Source organism: Rhipicephalus sanguineus, chromosome 6, assembly GCF_013339695.2.
Source record: "Rhipicephalus sanguineus isolate Rsan-2018 chromosome 6, BIME_Rsan_1.4, whole genome shotgun sequence".
Classification (NCBI taxonomy): domain Eukaryota; kingdom Metazoa; phylum Arthropoda; class Arachnida; order Ixodida; family Ixodidae; genus Rhipicephalus; species Rhipicephalus sanguineus.
In genome coordinates this window covers 15,805,682-15,822,944 of record NC_051181.1, presented here as the reverse complement: position 1 = coordinate 15,822,944, position 17,263 = coordinate 15,805,682, and the positions used below count along the sequence as shown (strand labels likewise).

General features: G+C 50.7%; 1 protein-coding gene across 6 annotated transcripts in view; it reads left to right on the top strand.

Moving 5' to 3' along the window:
- The window catches only part of LOC119397111 (serine/threonine-protein kinase STK11), a 336,048-nt gene that overhangs the window by 283,454 nt on the left and 35,331 nt on the right, over nt 1–17,263 (top strand). For all 6 annotated transcript variants that reach the window (XM_049416704.1, XM_049416705.1, XM_049416701.1 and 3 more), the window contains one exon: nt 7,682–7,867. In XM_049416704.1, coding sequence (XP_049272661.1) covers nt 7,682–7,867 — 186 coding nt within the window. The remainder of the gene's footprint in view (nt 1–7,681; nt 7,868–17,263) is intronic.

The window sequence follows — 17,263 nt, the reverse complement described above, 5'->3', positions numbered from 1 at the left end:
TAGACCAGCTTGTACGGCGTCATTTGCGTCGTTTCTTGAATGGCTCTGTTGTATGCGAAGGTCACATACGAAAGCATGGCATCCCACGTCTTGTGTTCGACGTCGACATACATGGCCAGCATGTCGGCGATGGTCTTGTTTAGCCGCTCGGTAAGGCCATTTGTCTGTGGTTGGTACGCTGTGGTCCGGCGCTGGCTTGTTTGGCTGTATCTCAGTATTGCCTGAGTTAGGTGAGCAGTAAACGCCGTACCTCTGTCGGTGATGACCTCCGGGGCGCCATGACGCAGGACGATGTTCTCAACGAAAAACTTCGCTACCTCGGCGGCACTGTCTCTGGGCAGGGCCCTTGTCTCGGCGTAGCGGGTGATGTAGTCGGTAGCTACGACGATCCATTTGTTTCCGGTATTGGACGTAGGGAACGGCCCCGGTAAGTCCATCCCGATTTGCTGGAACGGCCGTCGAGGTGGCTCGATAGGCTGCAGAAGTCCGGCTGGCCTAGTGGGCGGTGTCTTGCGTCGCTGACATTCCCGGCAGGTCTTTACGTAACGAGTGACGTCGGCGGAAAGGCGCGGCCAGTAGTCCTTCTCCTGTATTCTTGCTAGCGTGCGAGAAACACCCAGGTGTCCAGACGTCGGGTCGTCGTGCAGAGCCTGGAGGACCTCTGGCCGCAATTTCGAGGGTACCACGAGAAGGCAATCGGCTCGAAGCGGTGAGAATTCTTCTTTAGTAGAACACTGTTTCGCAAGAAAAACGACGTCAGTCCCCGCGTGAATACCTTCGGAACAACGCTGGTCCTGCCCTCGAGGTATTCCACAAAGCCCCTGAGTTCTGGGTGCGCTCGCTGTCGTTCGGCGAAGTCGTCGGCACTTATGGTTCCCAAGAAGCAGTCGTCTTCCTTGTCGTCCTGCGGCGGTGGGTCGATGGGGGCGCGAGACAGGCAGTCAGCGTCGGAGTGTTTTCTTCTGGACTTGTCAACGACGGTAATGTCGAATTCTTGAAGCTGTAGGCTCCACCATGTGAGGCGACCTGAAGGGTCCTTCAAGTTAGCTAGCCAACACAATGCGTGGTGGTCGCTCAGAACCTTGAAGGGCCTGCCGTAGAGGTAGGAGCGAAACTTGGATGTAGCCCAGGTGTTCGCTAGGTTCTCCTTTTCTGTTGTGGAATAGTTCGTTTCTGCCTTTGATAGCAACCGGCTAGCATAACTGATGACCCTTTCCTGCCCGTCAGTTTTCTGCACAAGGACGGCGCCGAGACCTATGCTGCTTGCGTCGGTGTGGATTTCCGTATCGGCTTATTCGTCGAAATGCGCTAGTATCGGAGGCATCTGAAGGCGTCGTTTCAGTTCTTAAAATGCTTCGACTGGCACCGTTTCCCACTTGAATGGCACGTCGGTCTTCGTGAGATGAATTAGCGGTTCGGCGATTCGTGAAAATTCCTTGACGAAGCGCCTGTAGTAGGCGCACAAGTCGAGAAAACGGCGCACGGCTTTCGTGTCGGTGGGTGGCGGAAAGGCAGCGATGGCAGCTGTTTTCCGCGGGTCTGGGTGAGCACCACCCTTGCTGATCACGTGACCCAAAACAATAGCTCCTCGTATGCAAAGCGGCACTTTTCAGGCTTCAAGGTGAGGCCACAGGTCTTGATTTCCTGTAGTACAGCGTCAAGGCGCCGGAGGTGTTCGTCGAACCTTGAGGCAAACACAATGACGTCGTCCAAGTACACAAGGCAAGTCTGCCACTTCAATCCAGCCAGCACGATGTCCATAACGCGCTGTAACGTCGCAGGTGCCGAGCAAAGACCAAAGGGCATGACCTTGAACTCGAAGAGGCCGTCTGCTGTTATAAAGGCAGTCTTCTCTCGGTCTCTCTCGTCGACTTCGATTTGCCAGTAGCCGGTCTTGAGGTCATCGACGAAAAGTACCTCGCGTTGTACAGTCTATCCGTGGGAGAGGGTAGACGTCCTTCTTCGTGATTTTGTTCAGGTGGCGATAATCGGCGCACAAGTGCAGGGCTCCGTCCTTCTTCACTAACACCACGGGTGACGCCCACGGACTCTTCGACGGCTGGAAGGGTCGTCGCATAGCATTTCGTCGACTTGTTTCTTTATGGATTCGCGTTCTCGCGTCGAAACTCTGTACGGGCTCTGCCGGAGTGGCCTGGCATTTTTCTCTGTTATGATGCGATGTTTTGCGACTGGGGTCTGGCGGATTCTTGACGACGACGAAAAGCAGACCTTGTATTAAATGCGAAGCATTTCTTAGCGAACCTCTGGCACTTTGAGCGTTTCTATCTACGTATCTATCTATCTATCTATCTATCTATCTATCTAGCCGCCTACGTCTGGGTGCTCTCATGATCGCCTCCTTAAGTTGGTGTAGACCAAAATTTGCGTGAGAGGGTAAGAGGATTTGACGAATATGATTGCCGGGTCATGACATGAATAACGTTAAGATCCTGTCGCGTACGTCATCAAACCCTTTCCCCTAGACACGTGTGGCACATACCCGTTTACCACGGGCCGCGGTGTACGGGTATGCGCCACAGGTGATTGACAGTTTATATCTAGCAAGGAACGGCGAGAACAGACGTTGGTAACTTAAATGCTAGAGCGTTAAGGAAAACCAACATCGGCAGCGTTGACTCAGCGAATGGAAATAATAAAAATTAGGATCGCAGCAGGATTCGAACCCAATCATTCTGCGTGGCAATCAGGTATTCTACCACTGAGCCACGCCAGGTCTATAAACTGGCTTGGAAAAACAGCCTACGCAGGCGTACTATCGGTGCAACGTCAATTGTGGTTGTGGTGCTGGCTATCTAATTTTACAAGACAGCAATAAACACTACATGATACTCCTACGATGTGTACTCCTACGATACAGGCCTCATATCAGATGAACGTCTGTAGTTCCAGTGTTGGCTCCGCTTTTATAGCAGTCTAATAAACATTACATTTGTATTCCTATGATTCAGGAAGCTATATTGTAGCACTGCTCGACCCCGGAGGAATACATTAACGAATGTTACATATGATATCCACATCACAGCATCATAAAGTGCACTTCGTCCACCAGAACGACGAAGTGTCCTCTTCATTTCTTACGAGGCTGGGCGATGGCCTCATGCTGACCGAGGATGATGCCAGAATAATTGAGAGCCGCTTTGTACACTAAGCTACGTAGGCCACATACGCCCAGATAGTCTACGAATACCTCAAACACATCCACTGATGTTGGTCTACGTAGCACTATCCAGGCCTACCAGCCTCGACGGCCTATACCTCACCAACACGAAGAGTGGCTTCAGGTTCGGACATGTCGCTGGCTCTGTCGACAGATAATTTGTCGACGAAATGACCGAGGCATCCACGAATTCCAACAGCTCTACTATACCACATGCTTCACTACACATGGACCCCTCGTCACCACGATCACGACCGAATCCTATAACAAGTCATGACCAGCTGTTGGGGCTCACTGATCATGGTGATGATGCCCTTGTTTAAGAACTGTCAAGAACTTCTTGCACACATGCACACGGGTTCGTGAAACGTGCGTGCGTTTTCGGGACACGTATAAGCACTACATATCAGCTTACCGCTTCTGGTTTTGGTAATACCCACGTTGCCATCGGCTGCGTTACCCAACCGTAAAGAGCTGGTTATATAACACATATGCGGCTCTTCAACATTTATATGTGTGCGTGTAAAATATACACAAATCTTTAGCGTCATTTTGTAAGGTGCCGCTCAGTAAAAAAAGTTACGCCACAGTCACCTACCCGCCACATGCTTCGCATAGCATCGACTCCCACGGTACGTGGGATCTGCCGAATTTTTTTCAAGAGCAGGGTTTTGAGCGTTTTTTGCTTATGCTTAGGAAGGCTAGGATTGACGTCGAAAGCTGGTTGAGGAGCTTGGTCCGTTGGTGTGGGCTCGGAAGAATCGGCGAGGGCGAAAGCATTGGTGGCTTCCACAATTTCTTCGATGTAGGCGACCGTCGTGCCTTTGTTTACGTGCTTATACTCATTGCTAAAATTTGTGAGCATCACTGTTGCTTTCCCTCTCCGCGTCTCTGTTATTCCTCTTGCGACGCAAATCTCGCGGTTAAGCAACTGGTGCTGGTCGCCTTCAACGAGCCCTTCCAGGTCTGCTACTTTCTGAGTGCCGACGGAAATGATGACGCTGGAGCGAGGGGGAATGGTGACCTGGTCTTCCAGCACATTTAAGGCGTGCTTCCCTGGCGGAGTGTACGGTGGTAATGCTTTTTCTGTAGATAGTGTTATCGACTTGGATCTGAGGTCGATGACTGCACGATGAAGGCCTAAGAAGTCCATACCAAGGATGACATCTCGGGAGCGATGCTGTAGGACTACGAAGCTTGCGGGATAAATCCGGTTGTTAATGGAGACCCTCGTTGTGCAGATTCCTGCCGGCGTTACTAGGTGACCTCCAGCTGTCCGGATTTCGGGGCCTTCCCAGGCGGTCTTGACATTCTTCAACTTCGTCGCGAACGGTCCACTGATGACAGAATGGTCGGCTCCAGTATCGACGAGAGCGGTGACGTGGCCGTCGATGAGAACGTCGAGGTCACTAGTTCGTCGCCTACCGTTTCGGTTTGGTCGCGGCGTCGGATCACGACTACGTCGGTTTGTCCCGCTGCTTCGACGTTGGCTCGTCAGGTCTTCTTCGGGCCGTGATGTTTCGACGTCAGGGCTTCGTTCGGCTTGCGGCGTGTTCTCTAGATTTCGTTGCGGCGTTGTCGTCGGCGGCGGAGGATCTTCGGTATTTCGTCGTATAGCAACCGCACCTGCATCGGTTGCTGCCCTTAGTTTTCCGGAAACGGGCTAGGCGACCGGCCCCGGTTTGGGCCAGTGTACTGCCGGCGGTGCGGTGACATGTAGCGGCCGGCTGACGGCGAGTGGGAAGGTCGTCGTTCTTTCCACTGTGTTCCGGTGAGGTAGTCGTCGATGTCGCGAGGCCTGGCTGCGGGCGCGGCTCGTTGACGGCGAATCCGCGTAGCCCCATCTGTCGGTACTGGCAGCGGCGGTACGTGTGGCCGGCCTCCCCGCAGTGGTAGCAGAGCGGGCGGTTGTGAGGGGCGCGCCAAACGTCGGTCTTCCTCGGGGTGTAACGCTGGCCGACAGGCGGACGTTAGGGCGTCTTTGGCGGCGGCGGCGTCTGCCGACGGTACTGAGGCAGTGTGGCGTCTTGGCGTAGGCGTGGAGGAGCAGCATGACGGTGGGCTGCAGCTGCATAGCTCATAGCTTGCGGCTGTGCTAGCTGAGGCGCGCCCAGTGACTGCTGGATCTTCTGGCGAACGACGTCGGCGATGGAATCTACTTGAGGTTGCGATGAAGGTAGAATTTTTCGCAGCTCCTCTTGCACGATATGTTCGGATCGTCTCACGCAGGTCTGCGAATCCTAGCGGTTGAACGTCGGCGTAGCTTGTGGCCAAGAAGCTGCGGTTGTATTGCCGCGTTCGCATCTCAAGCGTTTTCTGGAATGTTGTTGCTTCGGAGACAAATTCTTGCACTGTATTCGGCGGATTCCTTATAATCTAGCGAAGAGCTGTTCCTTTACTGCTCGCATGAGGAAACGAACCTTCTTTTCTTCAGGCATGTTGGGGTCAGCGTGGCGGAACAACCGGGTCATTTCTTCCGCGAAAATGGTCACGTTTTCGTTCGGGAGAGCAAGGTTGCGGCCCTTTCCTTTCGGACGACGCTCGTGAACGTCTCCAAAAAAGCACTGCGAAAGAGATCCCAGGTTCGAAGTGTGGACTCCCGGTTCTCGAACCATGTCCTTGCTGCTTCTTCTAGGTAGAAGTACACGTGGCGCAGCTTGTCGTCGGCTTTCCAGTTGTTAAATGTTGCGACCCTTTCGAACGTCTCCAGCCAGGTTTCGGAGTTTTCACACAGCGAACCATGAAATGTCGGCGGCTCCCTGGGCGGCTGCAAAACTATCGCGGCAGGGTTCGCTGCGGCCGTCATCGTACCTGTTGTTCTTGTTGCCGTGGCTTTTGTCTTGTCCGCTAGGGGGGTAGCGGACAAGGCCTACCCCCCGTATTGGGGGGTAGGCCTTTCAGTCCGCGGCTGGCTCGACTGTCACTGATGTTGTCGGTGTCTTCTTCGCGGCGAGGGCTCGGCTCACGGCTGGATGGGGGTGTTCGGTACATGGACCGGGGAGCACCTCCACCAGATGTCACGGGGTCGTGACGTCGACGAAGGCAGCAGACAGCGTATCCGAGATGAAGCTTTTAGATGCGAAGTATCTTATGGCGGAGTTCAATCCGGTGGTGGTGGTGGTGGTGGTGTGCGGCGTGACCACCCGTTATGCGCATGCGCATACCCTCTCCACTCACCCTCTCTCATCCCCTCTCCACCTTCCTCTCCCCCTCTCCTCTTCCCCCTCTCCACTTACCCACTCCCCACTCCCTCCCCCTCCCCCTCTCCACTTCCCGTCTCCCACCCCACTTTCCACTCTTCCTCTGAAACGCGGGCTAGACATGCCGAAATTCTCTCCTGCGCAACGCCGCGCATGCGCGTCCCCTCCCCCTCTCTCTCCTTTCCTACGCTGCCCCCCTCTCGCACGCCTGTTGACCGCGTTCCCGCCTCGCCCTGTGAGAATTAACGGCCAGGCTAGAGGGAAGACAAGACGCGCGTAGCGTTCCTCTTCGCGTTCCACGACGCGAGGTCGGTAGCATGCCCAACGAACGCCAACGGAACGCGATCGTGCAAGTGCTCCGGCTTCGCATCGCCTCATGGTCCCCTTTAGCGGGAAATGGTGTAATTTTTTATTTGGCCGAACTTGTGGCCGAGAAACTGAAAGTCAAACTACAGCAATACACTGATACACAGCGTACGCTGATAGCGGCGAACAGAGCGTCGACCGTCGAAAAACTGACAAGCGGTGAAGCGTGTCGGCATTTATACATGTGCCGTCGAATATTCCAGCGTTATCGCTGGGTGTCGCGCAAATACTAGAATAAGCGCTAGTGTTCGCGTCTTGCGCGCAATCTTAACAAAACGATCTACAATAATCGCGAAGTTTCTCGAACTATGAGGCGCGGTTTGTGCTGAGCGTTGCTGACAGTTTTTGTGGCGAAAACCAAATGCAGCAAAAGTGATAATAAGAAACGCACGTGGCAATATTTACAGCTTGTACGAGTTCCGGCCGTCTACCTTGGACAGCGTCCAACCACGGGAGACCCGATAACTGCCTAGCAGTCTTACAACTCTGACCATACTAGTCTTCCTTCCCATGGTCACGCTTTTTTTTTTCGTAGGCATCTGTGCATCTTGATTTTTTTTCGCAGGAAGAGCAGTAAAAGCGTATAAACATTCCTGCTGTCGTATGGCAGGAAAAAGAACAAAAAAAAAGTCAGGTGTAGAAAAGGTTCAAGTTTTCAAAGAATCTTTAAAAATATTTATAATGGCATTTGAATGGGTACAATGTTTCTTTGTGCATTCCCTTTTTTGGCACTCGCATTCTATCTTGTGACAGCTATTCATGTGTGTTTTTAAACATGCTTTTCATATTGCATATTATTGTTTCTTTTTTTCAGTAAAATTGAGTGAGTGCTTGTGCCATCTGCTCCTTCAAATTTTAGTTCTGTTGTCAGTGCTGCGAGTGCATTTCCCACGTTTGTCACGTCTGTGCGCGTTGAGGATGTGTATTTGTGTGGCAGGTTCAACATAACGACGGGCAAGTACCCCTTTGAGGGGGACAACATCTACCGTCTGTTTGAGTGCATTGGCCGAGGCAAGTTTGAGCTTCCCCCTGACGTGGAGCCCACCCTGGGCGACCTTCTGTGTGGAATGCTGCACAAGGATCCACAAGTACGCCTGAGCCTCCAGCTGGTGCGACGGCATGAGTGAGTGTGTTCACATTGTTCTTTTGGTAAGCACTGTCGAGGAGACAGTTTCGGTTCCTTGTAAAGGTGTGCTGTCTGTGGGCCTATCGAGCTTGATAGTCAACATTAATTTTTGTAAAACTTTTGATGACTCATTCCTGAGATAGAATAAAATGGCCTATAAGCACTGGAGCCATAACGAACTGGTTGTCGGTCTGGCTTAGATCTTAGGTGGGCGCGCAGCAAGGGCTTAGGCTGGCGACACAGGGCCTATGTGAACAAGTGCTTGTACTGGAAAAAGCCGGAAGTGGTAGTCGGGTAGGGACCCTGAAGACTCAGCTGTTAGCTATGCTTCGCAGTTGGTTGCGATGCCTGTATTTCATGTCATTGGCCGTCTACAATCGATAGGAGACCCTTGACGTTAATAAGTTTTCATCAAGGTCCTGTAACAAAACTTCAGGCGTACATTCAATCTCCCACACCAAATCACTTCACATCAGAAGCAGCACGCTGATTGGCGCGGCGCAGCATGTCCAACGCTAAGCACAATTTTCTGCGCATCGCGATCTCCACAGGGCTATTTCCAGTCACTGAATGCTGGGTGGTATGTTGTTTGAATAAGAACAGGGGTAGTTTCCACTGGGTGTTTTTTCTCAAATGTTTCTTCAGTGATTGTTTCACCTCCTTTTTCAGTGATTCTTTTACCTCCTCAGTCGCCCTGCCGTAGTGGGATGGCAAGACTGTCAACAATGAAGGATGCTGTTTAACTTGACAATGGCTAACATCTGCTCGCTTCCGAATACTGCTCCGTTGTAGGAAGCACTAACGTCCGGAGCACCGTGAGTGGCAAACAGCGTGCATAGGGCTCTGAGTAATGATGATGTTTTGACGGGTGGCATAGTGAGCACTCAACCCAGCAGAAAATGCACCTACCATGACGAGAGAGGAACTGCGCCTCGTACTGTTCCCACGAAGTCGATGTGCAGCTGGCTCCAAGGCAGATCTGACTTAACACAGAAGTGAACAGGTTCTTTCGGATTGCTTTGGCGGTTCATTTGACATCGGTCATAGTGGCGCTCAAACTCTTCGATTATTGGTCCATTTTTGGCCAGCGCGTTAGTGAGCTAGCCTGAGTCTTCATGACTGTCTTCATGCCACGAGTATTTGTGAGCAACAAAGGAAGAAGATAATTTCTTCTTGCTTGAGATATAACTACCCAATTTCACCAGATAATGCAGTCACGATTAAGGTATAACTTGGTCTTCTCTGTTGCAAAAGGCACAACATTGTTGTCGAAAAGTGTGCGCCAACCGGAGAGAATGTAATTCTTCACCATCGACAAAATGCCTCTCCTCTTCGTGAGCCCCGCAGTGTCACTCTTGCAATGGTGGATACTCTACTGCGTCCAACAGCAACGTGTCACCATGTGGTTGCGTCTCATCCTCACGTCCGGACGTGAGTGTGAGTGAGTACAGACGGAATCACACTTGTCTAGAGCAGTGGAGCCTGTGGCCGTGGACGCTCTTGTTGTCCGCAGCTGCTACCTCACGGTAGCTTCCGTTCGTGCAAAAGGACCTGGCATGCAGTATGACTATGTTAGGTATCATTACGGCGTTGGTCTTTGCATATTTCTGCGGAAAATAACAGCTGAAGCTGCCTGCTGGGCGCTCTAAACAAGTGTGATCCGCCTGTACCTAGAACTGAGTGGACGTAAACACGCATATTTTTATTTATTTATTTATTTTTAGACACTGTAGTCTAACTTAGACAATAGCAGAGTCGTACATAAGAAACGAACCTTTGGGCAAAAAAGAACGACAAACGATGGCAAGGTACTTTGAGTATGCTAGAACACCAGATCAAATGCTCTTCAAAGGATGCCAAAATTTTTTGGGCTACAGCTTCATTAGACAGTGACTAGAAGAGACTTACGAGGACAGGCATCCCTGTGTGTTTTGCGTGACTAAGTGAAGGATGAATTTGTTTCAACTAGGCCGAATTGCAGTTTTGCTTCATTAGACAGGTCATTGCAGTCGTTTATTCTGAGAGGAAAGAAAAAAAATATTTTACGAAATTGATGCTTTAGATTAGAGGCATAATTGCTAGTGAATGTTAAGATATGTGATGTGTTATGTTTTGTAACGACCATCTACCAACTGATAAAACCACTTAAGTCTACAAGCACCGTTTCAGTTAGTAACTGATTGGAAACTACATGTTTATCAATTCTTCAACAGAGGAGCGACCATATCAGTTGCAAATGAATCTTAGAGCCTTTTTCTGCATTCTTTATACTTTTTGGATTCTTGATTTTGTGAGGGGTCCGAATGATCACGGCATACTCAAACATAGGACGGATAATTGATTTGTAGACAAGCAAACACACTTTAGGGGTAGCTAGCTTGGGTGTACGTCTTAATAGAAACAACTGTAGCATTGGCTACAGTATTATCTATGTGTGTGTTCCAGGAGAGTTTGTTAGCAATTAGCCATCCTAAATATTTATAATGCTCAACCTCAGAAAGCACTTGGTCCCCAGTAGAATTTGTAAAAGGGCCGTGGTTTCTTTTTTTTTAGTGAATCTCATAAAAACATTTTTTTTTCAAAATTGATAGGCATTTGCCTATCAATTTGCCTATCAAGAACATACCCCTGGTGAGCGCCAAAATCAACTGCCACACTTGCGGAAGAAGCCCGATTGAACAACACACACTTACAGCGATTTGAAAAATAGGCCTTGCTCCAGCTTAATGTTTCTTCGTTGTTGATTACATAGCTTAATTCATGAATCAATTTCTTGTGCAACACTTTATCAAATGCTTTTTAAGGTCCCTGAAGGTTACATCCTCCTGCTTTCCTTTGTTTAAATCCTCTGCAAAATCGTGTTGAGTATTTATTAGTACGTTATGTTCTTTAAGAAAAGTGGTTATTTATTGGTGAACTATATCTTCCAGAATATTGCATGCTCTTGAGGTTAGTGATATTGGATGGTAATCCGTAATACGTTTTTATCACTGAATTTATGAATAGGCTTGATTTAGGCATTGCTCCAATCATGTGGTAAGACACCTTCTTTAATTACGTCGTGAAATGCACATGCAAAAACTGAGAGCACCATTCCGCATACTGCTTAAAGGTGGTAGGTACTCCGTCATATCCGAGTGACTTTCTAGCATGCCCTGTTCAGGAATTTCTATATTAGGCACCTGAGGTACTCACGTACCAAATTCTGGCAGGCGTCCTTTGTCTTCGGTGAAGGCACTTTTGAAATGGCTATTGAAGGCAGGTGCAATGACCTTTTCGTTGCTTTCGCATCTTCCTTGTATGATAAATTTGTCAATAGGATTAGAATGTTGCTTACTCGTTCTCCAAAAATTTTCGGCGATGATTTTATGAAAGCTGAGAAAGTTACCCCAAAATGTTTTTCTTTATCACGTAAACTGTTCCGATACCTTATGACTGTGGCACTCTTAGTTTCATGACAGTTTGGTTTGAAGACCTTTTTTTTAATCTTTAAGCTTGCGCCTTCAATGTAGTGTCTCGAGTAATACAAAGGTTTTTGTGCACAGATTTTTTAGTTAACTTAGGTACAAGGCGCTCTATACTGCCACACGTGCTCCTTTCCTTCTATGTTTTATGTTTCTGGCCCATTGCACGTGTAGCTGCTGCCTTGCGCTAACCGCGCCATAATGTCTGAGAACATTCGAGATTATTTCAGGATCGAATGTTAGGCTTGAGTGCGCAAACGGGAACAGCTGAGTTCATTCTCAAACTAACGCGGCTACCAGTGATAAGGTTCGAATGTTAGATGCCGCATGTATGCATGCCGGCACGCCTTGCCGCAGTTCAGTTTTTCGACGGCGGACGCTCTGTTCGCCGCCGTCAGTGTATAGTGTGTATTGCTGTAGTTTGACTTTCCGTTTCCTGGTCACATGTTCGGCCAAATAAAAAGTCTAATCTCGGACACGCCGACTGCTACCTTCGTCGACATCATGACCCCATGACATCTGATGGAGGTGCTGTTCGTTCCGTGAACGCAGCCCAAGTCGCAAAGAAGACATCGACGTGAACGCCGAGCAGCGAGCAAGCCGTAGGCAACAAGGTCTACCGCCTCTACTTGAAAAGACCCGGCAAAGAAGACCCTGACCTCCACCATAGCGACGATGACAGCCACTGTACCGCCTGCATCGATTGTGCTCGGGCAACCCAGGGAGCCGCCAACTTTCCATGGATCATCTATTGAAGACCCAGAAAGCTGGCTGCAGACGTACAACAGAGTCGCCACCTTCAACAACTGGGACTCCGAAGAAAAACTGCGGCACCTTGAAGACGCCGCAGGACCTAGAAGACGCCGGGAGGACGTGGTTCAAGAACCGAGAAACCGCGCTGAAAACATGGGATCTCTTTCGTATGACGTTCCTAAGCACGTTCACGAGCGTGGTCCGCAAGGAATGGGCCGCAGCTATGCTCGAGACCCGTGTACAGCTGCCCAATGAAAACATTGCCATCTACACGCAAGAGATCACTTGCCTGTTTCGACACGCCGACCCAAGTATGCCCGAAGAGAAGAAAGTCAGGCTCCTGGGGGGTGTAAAACAAGAACTCTTCACTGGATTAATAACGAACCCGCCGAAGACAGTCGCTGAATTTGTTTCGGAGGTTTCGACAATCGAGAAAACGCTTGAGATGCGAACGCGGCAGCCGCAGCTTATTAGCCACAAGCTGCGGCGACGTTCAAGCGCTAGGAACCGCCTACCTACGTTGGACGACCAGAGCAATCGTGCAAGAGGAGGTGCGAAAATTCTACCTTGATCGCAACCTCAAGTTGATTCCATCGCTGACGTCGTGCGCCAGGAGATCCAGCAATCACTGGGGCTCCTCAGCTAGCAGAGCCGCAGCCGCAAGCTATGAGCTATGCTGCCGCAGACCGCCGTCACGCACCTCCCCCCGCCCCCTGCCAACGCCAAGACGCCAAACAGCCACAGTACCGACGCCGTAGTGTCCGCCTGTCGGCCAGTGTTACGCCCCTAGAGGACCGACGTTTGGCGCGCCCCTGACCACTGCCCGCTCTGCTACCACTACGGGAAAGCCGGCCATACCTACCGTCATTGCCAACACCGCCAGATGGGACAACGCGGCTTCGCCGTCAATGCGCTGTGTCCAGAGCGAGGTGAACGACCACGGGACATCGCCGACTACCTCGCAGGAGCGCAATGAACCTCCCGTGGACCTTCCCGATCACCGTCGCCAGCCCGCTACGTCTCTCCCCAATGCCGACCGTACACTGGTCCAACCCGGGGCCGGTCACCTAGCCCGTGTCCGGAAAACTAAGGGCAGCAACCGATGGAGGTGCGGTTGTTGTACCACGAAATACCGAAGATCCTCCGCCGCCAACGACGACGCCGCGACGAAATCTAACGAGCACGCCGCAAGCCGAACGGAGCCCTGACGTCGAAACTTCGCGGCCCGAAGAAGACCTGACGCCGCAACGTCGAAGCAGCGGGACAAAGCGACGTAGCCGTGATCTGACGCCGCGACCTAACCGCAACGCAAGGCGATGAACTAGGGAACTCGACGTTCTCATTCACGGCCACAACGTCACCGCCCTCGTCGATACTGGAGCCGACTCTTCCGTCATCAGTGGGCCGTTCGCCGCGAAGTTCAAGCAAGTGAGAACAGCTTGGGAAGGCCCTGAAATCCGGACCGCAGGAGGTCATCTAATAACGCCGTCTGGACTCTACACAGCAAGAGTCACCATCGATAATCGCACTTACTCTGCGAGCTTCGTAATCTTGCAACATTGCTTCAGGGATGCCATACTTGGCATGGACTTCTTAAACCAGCACGGCGCCGTCACAAGAGCGCGACGTGGCCGTCCTATCGCTGTGCTTATCCTAGTGCTGGCCAGCGGACCCAGAACTCTGGATTGCCCAAGTGAACAGCCAGTTTTCCATTTCTCAAGTCACGTCGCAAACTCAAAAGTTCAACCATCTCGTATCCTCGCATCCGCCTAAGATTGCCTCCGAGCTTCGCGACCTCATTCTGCAATCCCCGGCGACAGACCCTTTGGACACACTAAGAAGTCAGCTCATAAAGTGGACGACAATATCGGAACACCGACGGCAGCAACAACTCCTAAGAGCTAGTTGATTGCAAGCCATCGCAGCTCTCTCGTCGCTTTGTACAGTTCCTGGAAGACAAAGCAGCCTCCTTCGACCAAGGTTTGCTTCGAGAGCTTTTCCTGCAATGGTTGCCCGCCTCCGTCCGCATGGCGCTGGCGGCAGCTACCACTTTACCGTTGTCACAGCCAGCTCGATTTGCCTACTCCATCATGGATGCATCGACTCTCGTGCTTTCGCTCGTAGCACGCCCTAATGCATCTACTGCGCAGGTTTCTGCCACGCTAAGAAGCCTGAGTGAGGAATTCTGCGAGGAGATCTGCACTCTGTCAAACCGAATCGCCGCCCTATCAACCCGACACTAGCGCTCTTCAACGCGTGGCGGTTTTTTCTTACCCCGCCGTTCCTCCTCACCATCACGGCAAGGTCACTGCTCGTATCGTCGTACCTTTGGTGATGCAGTGCGGAAGTGCACGGCACCTTGCACATTTCAGAGACACCCCGCTGCGCCACTAGACGCGGCGAGTGGTGCTCACGCCGAAATCAGCCGCTTATTTTTCGTCACGGAAAGAACCATGGACCTGCGTTGTCTCGTGAATACTAGTGTTGAGATAAACGTCATTCCATCCTCAGCCGTCGTTAGAAAGTGCAGGCAAGTCCAATAATGCCTACAAGCTGCTAACAAGACTCCGATTGCAACCTGCGGAGAACAAGCATTGTCTCTAAACTTCGGCCTCCGCAGGACATTAGAAAGCGTTAGAGAGCTCGTTTTGCAGAAATTCCGCCATCGGCGTCGGTGCCGGCGTCGCTTGTGGGCGCAAAATCGTCCGTGACCGAAAAATCGAGGAAGATGTAAATAAAATAAACAATAAAAATCTTCGATCCCATTGAGAATCGAACCCGGGCCGTAGCAGGTGTCTTACCACAAAGCCACGACGTTACTTGCAACTGCTTCTGAAAAAAACACTACATAAATGTCATGTAGTGGAAGGAGTCTCCTTAAGCATTTTGTTGGGCATGTGTCACGACGAAAATGAAACCATTCGGCAATTTGTAGGCGCATTGGCGAGGCCATCAAACTACGTTTTTTGCGCGACGCCATGCTTCGAAAAAAGCCGGGATAGTGCAGCCATCGCCGCTAAAAACACACATGAACTTACGAACAGCTCCAAAAATGGACAACTATGTACATCTAGCGGAACACATACCAAGCCAACGCCTTCTTTCTAGAAGAGGCGTTGATCAAGCAAACAGCAAACATTAGATAATGTGTTGCCATCTGTGAGGCATTGTGAGAAATGTCTCGACTCTAGCATAGGGAAGTGCTTTAGATCGAAAGCCTGTACCATTACTATTGATACATAGTAATGTATCTATAGTATAGTAGCGCGTGTGTGTAACAACACACATTAATAAGTATGCACTTAGTGGTTGAAGTGCGCACTAGGGGCCGGATTTCGATACCACGTTCAACTCTTGAAGGCGAAGCTTAAGAGCCCGCCAATCTTTTTCTCATCGCTGACGTTGCCTATCCAATTTTGGGCATGGATTTCCTGCGTCGCTGCAATTTCATAATGACGTGCACTGCAAATGCCTCGTAGGTGCTACGACACACCCCTCTGCTTGGTATAGCGTCTCGAGTGTCGCTCTCGGCAGTCAACAGCGCATCGCCGAAATCAGCCTTCGTCAAACTTCTCTATCAGTTATCATCCCATCTTCGAGCGGCTAACTTCCTTTGACAGTCAAATATGACGCCACTGATCGTATCGTCGAGGTTGGATAACCCGTCTGTGCTCGAACTCGTTTCTTACCACCTGATCGCTGCAAGATCGCACGCGACGACATTGAGCACATGCTCGGTTTCGACATCGTTTGGCCATCGTCAAGTCCACTTCACATGGTGCCAAAGGAAACGCCCAGAGGCTGGCGGCCGCGTGTGGATTACCGTATGCGCAACAGCGCCACTGTTCCAGACCATGACCCGCTACCGCACGTTGCAGAACTTTTTGCACCTTTGCACGGAGTGACCTTATTCTCAAAAATCGACCTGGTTACGGCCTACCATCAGATTTCTGTGCAGCTAGCAAATATTCCAAAGACGGCAATGATAACGCCATTTGGACATTTCGAGTATGTGCGCATGCCCTTCGGCCTTGGCAATGCTGCCCAAGGCTTTCAGCGGTTCATCGACTCGGTGACGAGAGGATTGTCTTTCTATTTCTCTTACATCGAGGATTTACTCGTATTCAGTCGTGACGCAGAACAGCACATCCAGCACCTGGCCCAACTCTTTCATTGTCTTACCGAATACGTCCTTACCATCAATAGGTCGAAGTGCGAATTTGCCGTTCACGAGTTGGACTTCATCGGTTACCGCGTCGACAAGCAAGGCATCCATCCCTTGCCCTTAATAGTCCAGATCATCCAAGATTTCCCTCAGCCAGCTTCAATCCGCAAGCTCCGTGAGTTTCTGTCCTCGTGAACTTTTACAGCCACTTCATACCGAAGTCCGCCGCATTCCTACGGCCGCTGACAGACATGCTCCAGGGCAACAAATCAAACGCAGCTAAACTCAGTGGACTACAGACGCTCTAACTGCTCATCAACACCATCAAGACCAAGCTGTCCGAGGCAACGTTTCTCGTGCATCCGAGGCCAGGAGCACCACTTCGCCTCATGACTATGCTTCTTATGCTGCTGTTGACACCGTCCTGCAACTTTTCGCGAACAATGCATGGAAGTATTTTGCTTTTTCAGAAGCCACTACAACGTCCTTATAATGGTCCATGTCATGCCATCCATCGTGCTGACAAACACTTTAGCGTGGACTTAGACGGCAGACAAGACACCGTCTCTATTGATTGCCTCAAATCCGCCCTGGTGACGGAGCTACTTCATCAGATGCCGGATGAACCCATCAACCCAGAAACGTCTGCTCCCCATCAGTCTTCAAAGTCGCTTAAGCTTCAAATACGCCGAACCAAGCACATCAAGGTATCGTTCCGGATACCAGCATGGCTCCGTCACTAGAGAAGGGGCCTTCTGTAGCAGCATCGACGTCCAAAAGGATATAACGGCAGCTTGTGAGAAACGGACTGCGGCCTGGAGAAAAAATTCGGCAGATCCTACGTAGCGTGGTAGTCGATGTAATGCGAACCATGCGGCGGGAAGGTGGCTGTGGCGTAATTTTTTACATTGAGCGAGGCGTTACGAAATGACGCTAAAGATAGGCGCAAATGGTATACACACATATGTTGAGGAGTCCGACGTGTGTTATATAACCATTTGTTTACAGTTG